Source organism: Orycteropus afer, unplaced genomic scaffold (genome assembly GCF_000298275.1).
Source record: "Orycteropus afer afer isolate SDZICR_OR568_19922 unplaced genomic scaffold, OryAfe1.0 scaffold00630, whole genome shotgun sequence".
Lineage (NCBI taxonomy): Eukaryota > Metazoa > Chordata > Mammalia > Tubulidentata > Orycteropodidae > Orycteropus > Orycteropus afer.
Window position 1 is genome coordinate 1,084,148 of NW_006922217.1, and position 16,298 is coordinate 1,100,445.

General features: G+C 44.3%; 1 protein-coding gene across 1 annotated transcript in view; it reads right to left on the bottom strand.

Moving 5' to 3' along the window:
* WASF3 (WASP family member 3) overlaps positions 1 to 16,298 on the bottom strand; it is a 23,530-nt gene that overhangs the window by 3,618 nt on the left and 3,614 nt on the right. The window contains exons 2-5 of the mRNA XM_007956531.1: positions 14,395 to 14,512; positions 3,357 to 3,523; positions 2,249 to 2,483; positions 132 to 145 (exon numbers count right to left, since the gene is read on the bottom strand). Of these exons, the coding sequence (XP_007954722.1) occupies positions 132 to 145; positions 2,249 to 2,483; positions 3,357 to 3,523; positions 14,395 to 14,512 (534 nt within the window). The remainder of the gene's footprint in view (positions 1 to 131; positions 146 to 2,248; positions 2,484 to 3,356; positions 3,524 to 14,394; positions 14,513 to 16,298) is intronic.

A 16,298-nucleotide genomic window follows, 5' to 3' on the forward strand; every position in this document is an offset into this window, starting at 1 on the left:
CCAATCTTCCTTCCGAGGAGTGGCTGGTGGGTTTGAACCGCCAGCCTTCTGGTGAGCAGTCAAGTGCCTTAGGCACTATGCTACCAGAGATTTACCACCTAGGAAACCCAAAGTGAGTTGCTATGAGTTGGAATGGAGTGGATAGCAGTGAGGCTTTTTTTTTTTTTTTTAATCCTTTGCAATGGAATCTGTGATCCTGAATGCACCAGAAAGCGATCTCTTACCAAGTAAAACCATGATCTGTGGAACACTAGAATAAAGCAGTTTACTACCAAGGGAAGGGAAAAACCAAACTCACTGCTGTGGAGATGATTCCGACTCACAGAGACCCCTCCTCGGGTTTCCGAGGCGGTATCACTTCGGAAGTCGAATGCCCAGTCTTCCCAATCAAATGCCTGAGGCACTACACCACCAGAGCTCCCAGGGAAGACAGAAGAAAGGCAACCCAAAGCGTCCATTGTATTGAGTGTCTCTGAAACTGGGCGGCTCATAACCGTGTCTCCCAAGGGTTGTGTAGTCAAGCAACTTTGGAAAATTCCACACGCTCTCTCCCTTCCCTCATGGACGTTCCCCATGCCCACAATGCCCAGTAGGATATTAAGGGTTTTGAAATGTCCTACGGCCAAGAGAATGGCTGAGTTCTACGTCAGTGAGGGCTTGCCAAGCCAACTGGACCAGTGCCCAGGGACCCACTCCCTCTGCCTGACACTTGGTAATAGTCACAGACCACAATCCAAGGTGCTCTGACTTAACGAGGACCAACCAAGTGCCCAGGACTGGTGCGATGGGAGGGAAAGCAATCCGCCTTGCTTCTGGGTTGAAGACAACCTCTGTTCATGGAGGCATATAGTCAGCTTCCATGGGCACTGACTCTAGGAGCCACCCTTCCAAGACTGGGGTAAAGCCACAACAGTGCTAAAGATGGCCCATCAAAATAAGGCTGGGTGTCTAAATTGACAGAGAGACACCTGGGAGTGAGGGTCTTCTGTAGGAGGTGTTGGGATTCCACCTGTACGACAGAGAACAACTTGACGTGTGTGTGACTTGGTGACAGAATCAACGGCTGGGTGCTGGAAGGTCAAGGACAGTGATGATAAAGCCGAATGTAAGAAGTGACATACGGGGAGAGCAGAGCTGCAGAGTTTCCTCACATGTGGGAAGAATTGTCTGTGGTCCACCTGGTGTATGTAAGAAACTGGAGGGCTTGGGGCTGGTTCACAGATAGCCACTTTATCCTTTGTCTGTGTCTTGGCTTAACGATCCATTAAAGTACTTGTGAATAAGTAGATATGTAAACAGAATGTGTATACATGAATGCAGATATAATTTTGAGCATTATTATTAATAATAAAAGGGGGGGAGCTCCATCACACTGGTTTTCACTGGCCAATTCTTTGAGCAGTGGACAGCCCCTTGCTTTATCCAAGTCTGTCTTAGTCTGGAAGCCCCACTGAAACCTGTTCGCCACAGATACCCCTGCTGGTATCTGAAATACTGGTGGCATAGCCTCCAGCCTCCAGCAACACACAAGTTACCACAGGATGAAAGACTGAGAGACAAGTGAACGGCAGTGAATCACTGTCTGATGCGTTACTGGAAAACACCATGAGTAGCTCTGAAACACTGGGGTCATTCCCAGGAGAAGGATGTCATGCTTGGTAAAGTGGAGGGTCACTGAAAAAGGGGAAGGCCCTCAATGAGATGGACTGACACAGTGGCTGCAATGATGGGCTCAGGTATAGCAGGGACTGTGAGGCTGGCGCAGGACCGGGCAGTGTTTTGTTCTGTTGTAGGTGAGGCTGCTATGAGTCAGAGATGCCTCGACGGCACCTAACAACAACAACACATGATACCGCATCTACTCTCTATAGCACAGAATTATAAATAATAGCATCTCTATCTGGTAACTTTGGTTGCAGGCTGGTCTCCAAAGTACCAAGTTATTATTAAAATTCTCACACCACACATTAAAACGAAAGAAGCACTGACATCAAGTCAACTCCAGCTCACAGAGACCCTATGTGTGTCAAAGTAGAACTGCACTCCGTAGAGTTTTCAATGGCTGGTATTTTGAAAAGAGGCCTCTCTTCTAGGAAACTGGGTGGACTCGAACCCTCAACCTTTCAGTTAGCAGCCAAGTGCATGAACCACCTGCCCCACTCAGGCCCCACTTGGATCACACCAAGATCCAAACATGATGGCGAATCTGAATGCAAGGAACACCAACTCACCCATAGTCTGCGGGGGCCTGAGACCCATCTGCAGCTTGCGGTGGGGGTGGTGGGGGTGGCTGCTGTGGTCTGTTGAGGGTCATGTGTCTGGCCGAGGCAGAGGGCGGTCTGAACTCATGCTCAGGGGCCTGGCTGGCTGTCCCATGTGGAGGCCCATCACCAGCTGCATAAGAAGGCGTCGCTGGCTGAGGCTGCAGAGAATGGTTTGGCGTGGCCGGATAGGAGTAATCCGTGACATCCGAGGCATGAGATCTAAAATGCCAGAAAACGGGTGGAAGAAGCTTAAAATTAAGCTAAAAAAATTCTTCCCTAACGGAGATTATGCACGTTTGAATAACAATACTGTGAATGCACAGAAATCAGAATTTCCCTTTATTATCAACTAGGTATAGCCCCATGAAAGCCCCAGAGCAACAAGGTAATTACGACTTTAGCAGCAAGCCCCAGTGTTACATGGATTCAGATTCACAGCTTTAGAGTGAAGAAGTCAGACAGGCTGGCAAGCAGGAGGGAGCAGGGCCCTGTTTTCACAGTATTTCCACATACTTTCTAATGTAGAAGGCAACCAGATAAATTCCATGTAATATAAAAAACAGCATCTAAGACAGACCTGAGATCTCAGTGACAATGAAACTGACAGCCTGTAATTATAAATTATAAAGTGACAGGTGAACTGGATAAATATTCACAGTAATAAGAAAAAAAGAAGCCAAGAATGCAATACGGTGAATTGTATTTTTCTTAAACGGGAGAAAGGTATTTAATCCAAAGGGGAAGAAGCCATGTGATGTGAGATGTTAAAGCTTTCCTGTTTCCTTTGCATACGCAGCTGGGTATAAAAATCTGAAAGGAGGGAAAATGTGACATTAGTTGCACACAGAGTTCCTAACGACACCATCACAGCTCACAGTGGGGATGTCAGGGAAGCCTGAGCAAGGGAAAGAGGGGAGCCTTTTGTCCTTGAAGCTGCAGAATGGTGTGGCATTAGTAACAGACAGTGCACAGTAGCCCTGACACCAGGTTATAGGGCACAGTGGTCAGTAAAGGGGAAGCGTGTCCTCTTGTGGTGACTGAAGCGAGGAAGGCAGCGTGAGGCTGGGATCCAAAGAAAGCAAAATGACAAACCCTTTGGGCATTCTGTCCTCTTTCACGCTCCCTGCCTGCTCCAGCGTCCTGGTGTCACTCATAAACTCAATCCCCATTTTCCTCCTCTCCCACTCTTCTTTTCTTGTTCTCACTTTTCTCACATTTATCTGCTGGATTCTGTTGGGATTCAGCTTGTGTTTCTCTCTCTGAAGAAACAGGCAAAAACATGCTGGGGTGTAGGGGGAGCAAGGAGGGCACATGCTGAATTTCACACACTGTGAACTCACACATGAGCTTTCCTGGACGGGAGGGTCACAGGGCACCAAAAGGCTTTGTCAATGAGAAGAGACTTCTGTGACCACTTTCATCACCCTATAAATTCTAGATTATGGTGTGCACATGAGTATGTTTCTCAAACTGAAAAAACTACTAACAAAAGGATTAGAAATAGTTTTCATACGGAAAGAACTCAGCCTATGTTTAGATTTTTGTTGTTGTTAGGTGTCCTAATTCTGACTTGTAGTGACCCCATGTGACAGAGCAGAACTGTCTGATAGGGTGTTCTTGTTGTTGCTGTTAGGTACTATCAAGTTGGCTCTGACTCATAGTGACCCTGTGTACAACAGAATAAAACACTGCCCAGTCGTGTGCCACCTTTACAATCCTTGCTATACTTGAGCCCATCATTGCAGCCACTGTGTCAGTCCATCTCATTGAGGGCCTTCTGCTTTTCCGCTGACCCTCCACTTTACCCAGCATGATATCCTTCTCCAAGGAATGGTCCCTTCTGACAACATGACCAAAGTAAGTGAGATGAAGTCTGGCCATTCTCGCTTCCAAGGAACATTCTGACTGCCCGTCCTATAATTTTTATGGGAGTAGACTGTCAGATCTTTTCCTGTGGTGCCGCTGTGGGTTCGAACTGCTGACCTTTACATTGACAACCTCGTTTCATCAGAAATACTCCACTTTTTGCTAGATGACTTAGTTTCCTTTAAAAAGTTTTGTAGGTAGTCAGTGACATACAGCCACACACATACAGTCAAACACATGGCATCAGAATTTTGAGTATTCACATTTTTAAAATACCGTCAATCTAAGTATGGGAATCCTGGTGGTGTGACACTTGGTTGTCAATGTAAAGGTCAGCAGTTCGAACCCACAGCGGCACCACAGGAAAAGATCTGACAGTTTACTCCCATAAAAATTATAGGACGTGCAGTCAGAATGTTCCTTGGAAGCGAGAATGGCAGCTGGATAAGGCAGGGTAAGGAGACAGGGGCAGCTGGGCGGAGCCACATTACGCAGCTGGGCGGAGCCACGTTACAAGGCCTGCGTGGTGGCAGAAAGAGCTGATTTTATGGGGCACTAGTACTGCCTCGATTCCCATCTTAAAACTAATGCTTAGAAACAACCCAGTCTTTAGAGATCAAAACTTTACGGTTACTTTGGATAGACTGCGTTAGAATGTAAGCAAGACCATCAAACTTGGTATTTAATTGCCTTCAAAGTTACCTTTAATATATCGAGATGAGATTGCACCCATTCAAAATTGTATTTCTGAATAATAAAAGTCATAAGACAGAAAACAATGCATGATTCCAATTTTATAAAAGATAAAACATATATATGTATGTATAAACAAGACAAAAAAATAAAAGTGAAAATGTGGAAGCAGGAACCTGGGTAAAGCAGAAAACTGGCAGAGAAGGAAAATGCAAGTATTTTCCACTCACAGAGAGTGACAGGAAAGTGGTAAAACTGCATTTGTCAAAGGCGGAAAAACAAGACATTCCCTCCAGGTCCCTCTCTCACTAGAGACTAAAATACGAAGAGTGCTTTCCTCTGGGTAGCAGGATGATGGTTTTTTTTTTTTTCCCTGTAACTCCAAATATAATAAACGTGTTATTTTAAAACAAGAAAAACTGACATATTTTAGTAAAATTAAAAATATTTCAATTAATTTAAGGGATGGACTCTATGTACAATTATGAATTATAATCTATCTGGTAGAAAATTATATATGTACATAGGCGCTCTGGTGGTGTAGTGCCTAAGGCACTTGACTGCTAACCAGAAGGCTGGCAGTTCAAACCCAACAGCCACTCCTTGGAAGGAAGACTGGGCAATCTACTTCCATAGAGATACTGCCTCAGAAACCCAAGGAGGGGTCGCTATGAGTCAGAACCAACTCCACGGCAGTGAGTTTGGTTTTAGAGAGAGAGAGAGAGAGAGCTCAGTTGCTATCCTCAAGGTTGGTGGTTCGAACCCTCCAGTTCTCTTCAAGAGAAAAGACCTGGCCATCCGCTCCTGTAAAGATTATAGCCTGAGAAACCTTATAGGGCAGTTCTACTCAGTCACGTGGAGTCACTATGAGTGGAAATTGACTTGATAGCCCATAACAACATACATATTTTTGGAGGCCATGAGAAATAATATAACATTAATTCTGAAGAATAAAACATAATTCCATTTGTTTCTTTGAAAAATAAGAGAAATGAACACATCTCTAAACAATATAAATGCAAAGGCAGAATACTAAAACATCTGAACGACCATCAATCCATTTTATTCCCAGTGTGGAACACTCTAATCTCACGTTAGAATGTACGTCAATCATCTCACTACAAGAAGAAAACACTCCATCATTTTTTTCATGTGGAACCTGTTAAAATAAAAGAGCACAGATGGGGTCAAAGTATATGTTTTGCATGAGCAAACAATCACAAATTAGTTAGAAAAAAATTAAGCTGGCAAACTGAGAAACAAAATTCAAGTTATCCCCACCTTCCCATAGGAAATAAAAAAATCAAAACTGAGCAGAATTGTATAGAAATCACTTCGCGCAGAAATAAGCTGCCACTGAAATTTAAACTTGAGGCTAGAACTCAAGTAAAGCTCCACTGGTTCTGTCATATTTAACAGGTAACAAACAGCTTGGACAGGAAAACTGACCTAGAACTTGCCTCACAGTCTTATCAATAGCTTGTAGACTCTGGGGTAGGAATATTTAAGGGCATTGTAACCACCAAATAAGTCTTTCATTCAGCAAATATTTCCTAGGCCTCTTTCATATTTCCCTAAGTCTCTGTGTCAGAGGCTGCATGAAACGTGGTTACAACTGGAAAAGGACAAAAAGGACATGGGTATCGCTCAACTCCAGATCGTGGCTGGTTTTGAAACACTATGCGTTGTAAAAATTCTCTATTCAAAGACTTAGAAAAATTTCTGTGAATGGACGACCACAACTTTACACACGAAGAAACAGGAAATGAAACCATCAGTTTCAAACTGACGACACAGTCCCTGTCGTGAATACCTTTTGTGTTAATGAGACTTGGTGACCGCATTGTTCACACCTGCGGGAAAAATTTTTACTTAATTGACAAAAAAAATACTTTTTACATAAAGCCCGACAGAATTCTTCTCTTGAAATGAAAACACATAATATTATAGAAAGAAATCAATCTCTTTTGTTTTTGTGAGTTTTGGAACGCGTTATCAGAAAGAACAATGCAGTCATTTCTTTATCATGTTAATTACCACCTACCAATCATGTTTAGGTACCGAGTGGTAATGAAAAGTCAACCATCCAAGCTGAAGATAAAAGGAAAGAGTTCAATGATTATTAAAATAAAATTGCAATTCACTGGCTCAAATTCAGACTCGATGCTCCAACACCTCATAGATGAACTGAAGTCATTTAAGTTGGAGGGATCAGAAGTCACACAAAGTTTCCCAAGGTCAAATAGAACTGCTTTCAAGGATTATCGCAAAATCCAAATACAGACGAGTAATTTTGGATGAAGATTCAGGAACACTGTGAGCATATAAACACCAGAGTGACAGCTGTATTTGCAACTGGTAACAAAACCGGTGGCCCACCTGGCGCACCGGGGGCAAGAAGCCATCATGCACACACACCTAGTGTCTGGGGACAAGGATCCCTCGGAAGACGCGCCGTGGTGTGCACTCTGAGACAGCCTGTTGTCGGGTCTAAGCTCTTTGTCATACGCCATCATATTCCACTCCTGCCGCCTGTTTCTGGCTTTTCTAACTTTTTTCACCTCGCGGGTCGTGCCATCTACACGCTTTTGCTCCTGATGTCCAGGGTTAAGAAGGAAAGCATGCGAGACAGGAGGGAGGGGGAGACAGGAGGTTAAATGCAGTTACAACGCACAGCAAACAAGCTCCACGCACAAGAGATATTCCCACTCCCTTTGCCCTGCTGTTAAGAACGTTCTAAAGAGAATACTCCTCTTACCCAACAGACCCACCAAGAGTCACTGACACTTAACCATTCCGTCTAAGTAAAGAGAACTTCCACAAACATGTACTGTTCCACAGCTATCAAAGAGTTGTTTGGTCGTTTTTGGTGACACCTTCTCACTTCACTGGCCACTGAGTTTGCATTAGATCTATTTTACAAACCTCTTCTGTGTCTGTGTCGTAGAGGTAACGTATCTGACATCATACTCAGTAATCACTTCCCACCCACCACCGAGCAACTCGCAGTGCCTGGGAATGTGCAATTGCCTTCCCACAGGAATACCGCAAATGCTGTAATCCCAGTTCCTAAAAGAAATTATAGAATATGTAAGCGAACCCTGCAATGAGCTTAACACAAACAAAAACAGGATGAAAACTTACCTTCCCATACACAGCCACTGTGGCACCAGCCCTACCTGGCCAGCAGAAGTACTGTAACAATGTATCAGTCGACACTGAGGTCTTACACAGGTATTTCCTTAGAGGGGAGGCAGCTATTTCTCTGTGTGTTCAGTGACACCTGTGTAAGCTGTAAGTGGACGGGACTGCCTTGTTTTTCGGGGCCTCAAAGTTTTCTAACTTTGACAAGGTGCGGGGTCTTACCACTTGTGGTGGTTCTATTTTTGTGTCAACTTGGTTAGGCCTGGTTGAGTGGCTGGGCAGCTGATGTAGTATTCTCCATGATGAGACAGTTGATCAACTCCATGGTGGGATCTACTGGGAGCAGCTGAGTAGCTGCCTTAGGGATGTGGTCTGCTTCCCGCATATAAGCAGCAGCTTTGGGAATGGTCTCCAGCCTATGGCACGCTTGGACCCTGCGTGTAGCCATGTCGTTGCTCAGCAGCCTGTCATGCTCTGCCAACATTGGGACTTAAAATGGACTTAATGGCCTGCCGTGTGGCTTCATAACATCGGGACTGTGCCTTTTTACTCGTCAACCTTGGGGCTTCTCAGCCTCAGCAGCCAGCAGCTGTCTGAGTGAAGAAACGCCTCTAGCTTCAGTGGGCCGGGAGCAGGAGGCAGAGCTGGACCCCAAGGTTGAGGGGCTTTCCCCCAGCCCCTATAGCCTGGCACTTTGAACTTGGACTTAAAGCCTCCAAATTGTAGGAATAAACTCCTGTTTGCTAAGGCCATCCATCTGAGGTTTATTTCTGTTAGAGCGGCACCAGGGAAGCAGAACAGCACTTTTCTGTCACTCCCCGTGAATGGAAAATAAATGAGCTGTCCTTCTCGGGCAGGTTCCCGCCTCACACAGGTTTTACTGTGCATGTCCCTTACTTCCCCTCCTAAGATTCCGTGATCTTTAAGGATAAGAACTACTCTGTGCTTTTACTTCCGATGCCCCTCTTCCAACACCTCAACACACAGCTAGCTACACATGGGGCCCACTCAGTCATCCCAACAAAATGCTCAGATTCACTGTCAGGGCCACAAGGACCAGGTGACAGTGCTTACTACATCCCAGGCACTGTGTACCAGGCACTGATGAGCCAAACGGCCAACAGGAAGAGACAGGGGCTCTGTCCTTATTGGACTCGCCGTCCAACGGGGGAAGCACACTAAGCCACTCAAAGAAGTTTGATTTTACCATCATTATAAAGTTGGTAAAATGTAAATGTGTAACCATGAAACAGTGCCTAGTCTGGAAGCCAGGGGAGGGTGTCAACATCAGCAGTGTGACCTCCGAGAAGAGGCATGGCTCTGTCTAGGGTTAGCAAACAGTGTTTCTATACTGTAGCTGTATGAGCTGTAGGAACATTCAGCATACAGCAGAGCTGACAGGGTAAGGTTGTGGTGGCTTCCTGGACACAGCCAGTTGCCTGGAGGGAGTGGTAGTTGGACCTGTGGGCTCAGGACCACGGTCGCAGGGGACATCAAGCTCAATTGGCATAACGTGCTACAAGGAAACACTGTTTGACATCCTAACAGCAGCAAAAAAGCAGCAGCACGCTCAGACGCAAGCCAAGAAGAGGGGGGAGAAGTGAAAGGAGGTCACTGGTCCAGGAGAATGGTCCAAGGTACAATGTGAAAGGGAAGCAAAGCCGTCAAGGCCACGTTAACAATTCTCTTTTCCTGAAAAGTCAGGGGAAACCACTGAAGAACATTGAACAAGAGGGAAGGTAGGGGCTGACATAAAGAAAAAGCATTTGGAAAGATCATTTGGTGTCATTTGGGGGCAATCAGTTAAAAGGGGAAAGGCAGGGACATGAGTTGGAGCACTTCAGGCTGAGACCAGATGGGAGACAGCTCAAGGGACAGAGAGAGAAGCGGACTGTTGTCAGAGGTACTCAGGAGGCTCTGGGAATGGACTGGTAAAAGCTGTGAACGTGGAATCCACAGAAGACCTAACCAGAAGGCTGGCGGTTCAAACGCACCAGCCACTCCTCGGAAGGAAGGCTGGGCAATCTACTTCTGTAGTGATACCGCCTCGGAAACCCAAGGAGGGGTTGCTATGAGTTGAATCAACTCAATGGCAGTGAGTTTTTTTTAAAAAATATATACACAGGTTAACAAGAATATGAAAAGATGTGTAATACAAATTGAGTTTTTTGGGGTGGGGGCTGCATCAAAGAAAGTACCATCTGAGTAATGGAGAAGACAGGGTAAGACTATAAACTGGTTCAGGCTCACAAGGGTAGGAGGTGACAAAACTCCCATTCCTTTTGATGCAGCAAGTCAGCATCCAGGAATGTACCCTGAAGAAGAATGTACGTGAGCACAGCCACACAGGTGCAAGGATGGTCACTGCAGTGGGCATTTGTGTACTAGCAAAAAACTGGAAATAATTTAAGTATTCATAAATAGGGTAATGGGTGAAAAAGTTATGAGGCATCCATAATTGAAAATACTACCCAATGAATAAAAAGGATCTTTAACAGATGTATATAGTTACATGCTCAAAAAGAAGCTCTGGTGGCTCAGTGCCTAAGGCATTTGACTGCTAGCCAGAAGGCTGGCAGTTCAAACCCACCAGCCACTCTATGGAAGGAAGACCTGGCAATCTACTTCCGTAAAGATTTACCGCCTCAGAAACCCAATGGGGGTCACTAGGAGTCGGAAATGATTCGCCATTTTTTTTTTTTTAATATGCTCAAAAAGTCATGTGTAGCAAAATCTATCTTTATCAAGATATTCTGTGTGTGTAAAATGTGTGTATGTATTTACGAACATTTAAGAGGTCTAAATGGATATGTACCAAACTATTACTGTTAACAGTGGTTAAGAGAAAAGACCTGGTGATGTGCTCTCGTAAAGATTAACCGAAACCAAACCCGCTGCCGTGGAGTCGATTCTGACTCACAGCGCCCCTAGAGGACAGAGTGGAACTGCCCCACAGGGTTTCCCAGGCTGTCAATCTTTACAGAAGCAAAGCCCAAACCACACCCACTGCTGTGGAGTCAATTCTGACTCACAGCGCCCCTAGAGGACAGAGTGGAACTGCACCAGAGGGTTTCCAAGGCTGTCAGTCTTTATGGAAGCAAAGCCCAAACCACACCCACTGCCATGGAGTCGATTCTGACTCACAGCGCCCCTAGAGGACAGAGTGGAACTGCCCCAGAGGGTTTCCAAGGTTGTCAATCCTTACAGAAGCAGACTGCCTCACTTTTCTTCTGTGGAGCTGCTGGTGGGTCTGAACCGCCAACCTTTTGGTCAGTGGCCCAATGCTTTAACTACTCACCACAAGCTTAGGAAACCCTATGGAGAAGTTCCACTCTGTCACACAGGGTCAATGAGTCGGAATCGACTCAACAGCAGCAATGGCTCCTCTGGGAGGTGAGTGCTTTCATTTCTGCCAGCGTCATTTCAGCATTTCACAGCCAGCATGGATTGTTCGTGGTTTCAAAACCAAAGGGAAAAAAAAGGGGGCGGGGCCAAGGAGAATTCAATGGGTTTCCAATAGGCCCTCTGATTAAAAACATCTGTCTTAAATTAATTACTAACTCTCACCCTTACTTTTAAGAGATACATGCTAACATATTTAAGGATTAAGTGTAATGATATCTACAGTTTTCTTTACAACATCTCAGCCCCCAAATCTACCCATCAATGTGTTACTGTCACCACACGCAGACATTCACACACACAGATGAACGCAGTAAGACAAAAGGCTAGCCATGGTGAATGCATACCCCAGCCAAACGGGCCTACATTAAAATCCCAGGATAGACCAAACCGTCCCCCACCCCAGGATGACTGCGTATACTTCTGCCTAGGATGCTCCCTGATTCTGATGCACCCCTTCCCCGTCTGCCCTCCACCCTTCCAGTATCCCCTCGCCCCTTATACACACACACACAAGCATGCATATACATGTGCACAAACATGCACACACATGTGCACATGCACACATGTGCATGCACATAGACGTGTGGGCATATGCACATACATGCACTGACATGTACCTGTATGCACAGCTCATGCGGGCAGGCATGTGTTGTATGTGTGTATGTACACATACACACACACATACATGCATACATATGCATGTATGCACATATGCATACACACACACACACACACACAGAGTTTAACTAACTTGTACTATCCATTCTGTGGCTCTCAGTTTATATTAATGTAAATGGCGGCTCCTTGGAGGACCTGGTCCCACTTCACTTACACCGTCACCTACCTTTCTCACCTCACTCGTTGCACCCTGTGCTCCTCCTCCACTACACTTACTGACGACACGGTAACTCCTATCTGCGTGGTTATTACTTCTTATTTGGGGGTGTGGGGGGGACATGTGCTGACAGGTAGACTGTTCCCCCCACTAAACTGTCATCTCCATGACGGTGAGGGTTCTGTATTTTCCATCACTGTTTATCCAGTATCGAGAGGGCATTCAAAAAAGAGCAATTACACAGATGACTTCAGAGAATGAGTAAGAAATTTTACCAGAATCTTAGGTGTTTGCCGAGGGTGGGATGAGACAAAACAGCCGAGGAAATGACAAAGCGGTTTGAACACTCAATGAGCACACATGTGGTGTGGCTGTTTCTCCCTCCAGGGCATTGGCAGAAACATTAGTCGGTTTACCCAAAGGATTATTTAGATTCCAGGAAACCTGGAAGGCCATTTAAGTGGACAAGGCAGTTTTAAAGGAAAATTTTTAAAAGCCCTGAGTCTTAGCACTGTCAACCACTCAAAGGGATCCGTGCAGGAGATCCTGGACAGAGTGGGAGAACAATGTGGAACAAAACTCAAAATCATAAAAAAAAAAAAAAATGAGCAGGCTTGCTGGTCTGACAGAGCCTAATGAGCCCCCTGAGACTATGGCCCCTAGTGACCCTTCAGGTCTGGAACTGAACTCACTCCTGTGGCTTCCAGTCAAACCACAGACAGGCATATGGGGTGAACATTTACACCGGGTAGATACAGTCCTTGGAGCGATCAACCGTGGGAGAACAGAAGGACAGTGTTTGCACAGGGAGACAGCTGGGGGAACTCATGGGAGGGAAGGACACAGGGAAGAGGTAACTGCAGGGAGGAAGTGGGAAGAGAGTTGTCACACAGTGGGGAATTGCAGTCAGTGTCAAGGAAAATGTGTATGAAATTGTGTGGAAAATGAAATTGCTCTGCAACTTTCACCCAAATCACAATAAAAACTAAAAAACAAAAAACAAAAAACAAAGCCCTGAGCCTTCATTCTGTTTCTATAAGAAGGGGTGGGGGGTAAGACAAATATGGCTTTGAGTATTTGTTTCTTTTTCATTCAAGACATTAATATTTTTCTTTTCCTCACTTTGAAAACCTCCCCGATTTTCCTAAATCTCTCCAGCCCACCAGTACAAAGAAGAGAATATGAATACTCTAATCTGCATCCTTTCCTAAAATCCAGCAGTAACATCTTCTGCCTGTTTAAGTGGAAACTTCTCACGTACCTGTTTGAGAGATGGGAAGTGGTGACTCCCAGAGCCCCACTGGAAGCCATACATAAACCAAGGTGATGAAAGGCAGCCCAAAGCCCAGACCTTCTCCTCCATCCCAACCTCTGTCTTTACGGGCTGATACACCCCAACACCTCCATACCTGAAGGTCATCAACCCACAGAAGGCCAAGCATTTCCTTTAACTAAAGCACCCTGACATTTGCCATGGAAACTAAGTGGTCATATTTAAACATAGCTTACAGAAAAGAATCTTGGCAGATACTTGCCTTTGGAGGATTAATGCTTTTCAATGGCTTGGGTCTAAATTCTGGGTACCCAAGAAACAATCGTTAAAGCAGAAGTCGACTTACGAAGAGTGTCTGTCCTTCCCAGAGGCCCTGTGACGCTGATGCTCTCCAACCTTCAAACCTACAGTTTAAATGTTCTTCCCACCGCTATCCCACCGTCTCATCCTCAGGACATCACACTCCCTAACCTGCAGCTCACACACACATGCTTTCCCACCCAACCATGCACCGCTCCCCAAGGCCTTCATTAGGCTAAGTGGGAACCAACAACTAAGAACATGAAAATGACCAAAGCAGGCCGTTAACTGCTAGGGAATGGGTGATTGCTGCAGGCAACTTGAGAACACAGAAGTTACAAAACACAGCGACAAACAAACGTGAAAACTTCAATCACTCCTTTAGTTAAAGCAAAGCAAGTGTTAAGAGAACAAATCAGATAGTATTTATTGAAAAAACAGTATTACTGTGTTAAAAAGAAACATCAGGCTCTTCACGTCAAAAAGGTAACCTCTTGGAAGACCTCCAGCATTAGATCTACCATCTGCACCATTTCAACGGTTCACTGACTGAGTCTGACTAAGAGTCCCACTGGCCCGCTGACACGCACGCTTTCCCAACTACAACTGTTTACCTTTTGTCGCCTTTTCTCTTTCCTTTTGTCTTCCGTGTCCTGGAGCATTTTTTCTTTCCAGAGGTCAAAGAAATAGGAAGGATCAGTATAGAACTTCAGCCCATCTTTCTTGTCATCTCTGGAAGTCATGAAACACAAGTGCGAAACACAAAGGTGGTCAGGTATTTTCATAAAGGGTTGTACGGCAACTTAATTTTAGCTCAAGTATAAATTCTAGGTTCAGAGATGGCATCTCTATGGGGCGTTTTAAGTCTCGTTTACATTACTAAATCTCTCCAATTTCCATATTTGAAAACAACGTGGACATATTTAAGAACATCAACATGTTCTAGAACATTACATAAAAAGTCCTCTTGCAAATTTAGAATTAAATACCAAACACTGTTCTTTAATTCCCAATATGGCTCACTCCTCACTTGCTGCCACTGAAGTTGATTCTGACTCCTTGCGACCCTCACTGGGTTTCCAAAGCTGTAAATCTTTACGGGAAGCACACTGACTCATCTTTTTTCTACAGAGTGCTTGGTGAGTTTGAACCACCAACCTTTTTGGTGAGTGGCAAAATGCCTTAACCACTATGCCACCAGAGCCCTAAGGAAGAGTTCATGCCCAATTATTTGGGGAGGGGCTGGATCTGCACTTCCTTTAATTTTCTTTTATGCCATCTACTGGTAAACCTCCATCATTAGACACCAAGTCACATGTTCTTCTGAAAACCACTAATAAAAGCAACGCAATTCACTAAGTACTTTAACTTTTGATTACTGTAAAACCCTTCCTGCTTTCCTTTCCTACTTTCCTAATTATCAAGCAGCCTGCATTATAAAGACATTTTTATACCATTATCATGAAAAACAGTATTTCTTCCCTATGATGCTAAATGCATGAAATCAAAGGTACTGCCACTCACCCCTGGTAACCAACAAAGAAAGTTTCCTTCCATTCATAAACAACCTTTCCTTGACTTTTTACAGTAATGAACTAATACTATATTTGTCCTTCGTGATTGACTTATTTCACTCAGCATAATGTCCTCCAAGTTCATCCATATTAAGTGGTATTTTGCAGATTCTACATTATTCTTTAGTGTTGCATAGTATTCCATTGTGTGTATGTACCACAGTTTAGTTATCCATTCTTCTGTTGATGGGCACATAAGCTGTTTCCATCTTTTTGCTATTGTAAATAAAGCTGCGATGAACATGGGTGTACATGTATCTGTTCTTGTCCTGGCTCTCACTTCTTTAGGATATATACCTAGTAATGGGATTGCTGGGTCAAATGGTATTTTTAGTTCCAACTTTTGAAGGAATCGCCATACTGCTTTCCACAATGGTTGTACCATTTTACAGTCCCACCAGCAGTGTATGACAGTCCCAATCTCTCCACATCCTTGCCAGCATTTGTTATTTTCTGTCTTGTTGAACTTTGCCATTAGTACTGGGGTGAGATGGTATCTCACTGTTTTGATTTGCATCTCTCTGAAAGCTAATGATCATGAGCATTTCTTCATGTATTTGCTGGTTGCCTGAATATTCTCTTTGGTGAAGTCTATTCATGTCTTCTGCCCATTTTTCAATTGGATTGTTAGTATTTTTTTTGTTGAGGTGTTGGAGTTTTCTATAAGTTTTAGACATAAGTCCTTTGTCAGATATGTGACTATTGACAAGTATGAATTTGTTGCTGTCATTTTGTTACATGTTTTTGTGGTGTTGATTTCTTTGTTCCATATAATTTTCTATGCTGAGCTTGTTCTGTTTATGAATTGTATTATCACTTCCTTCATTGCTATTGTTTTAGTACTTGCTAAGTTATTTGTGCTGGGCCTCTTTTTAATTTTGATATGAAAGTTTATCATTTTTCTTTGAGGTTACCCTGTGATTTATAATTTTCTTCCCAAGTTT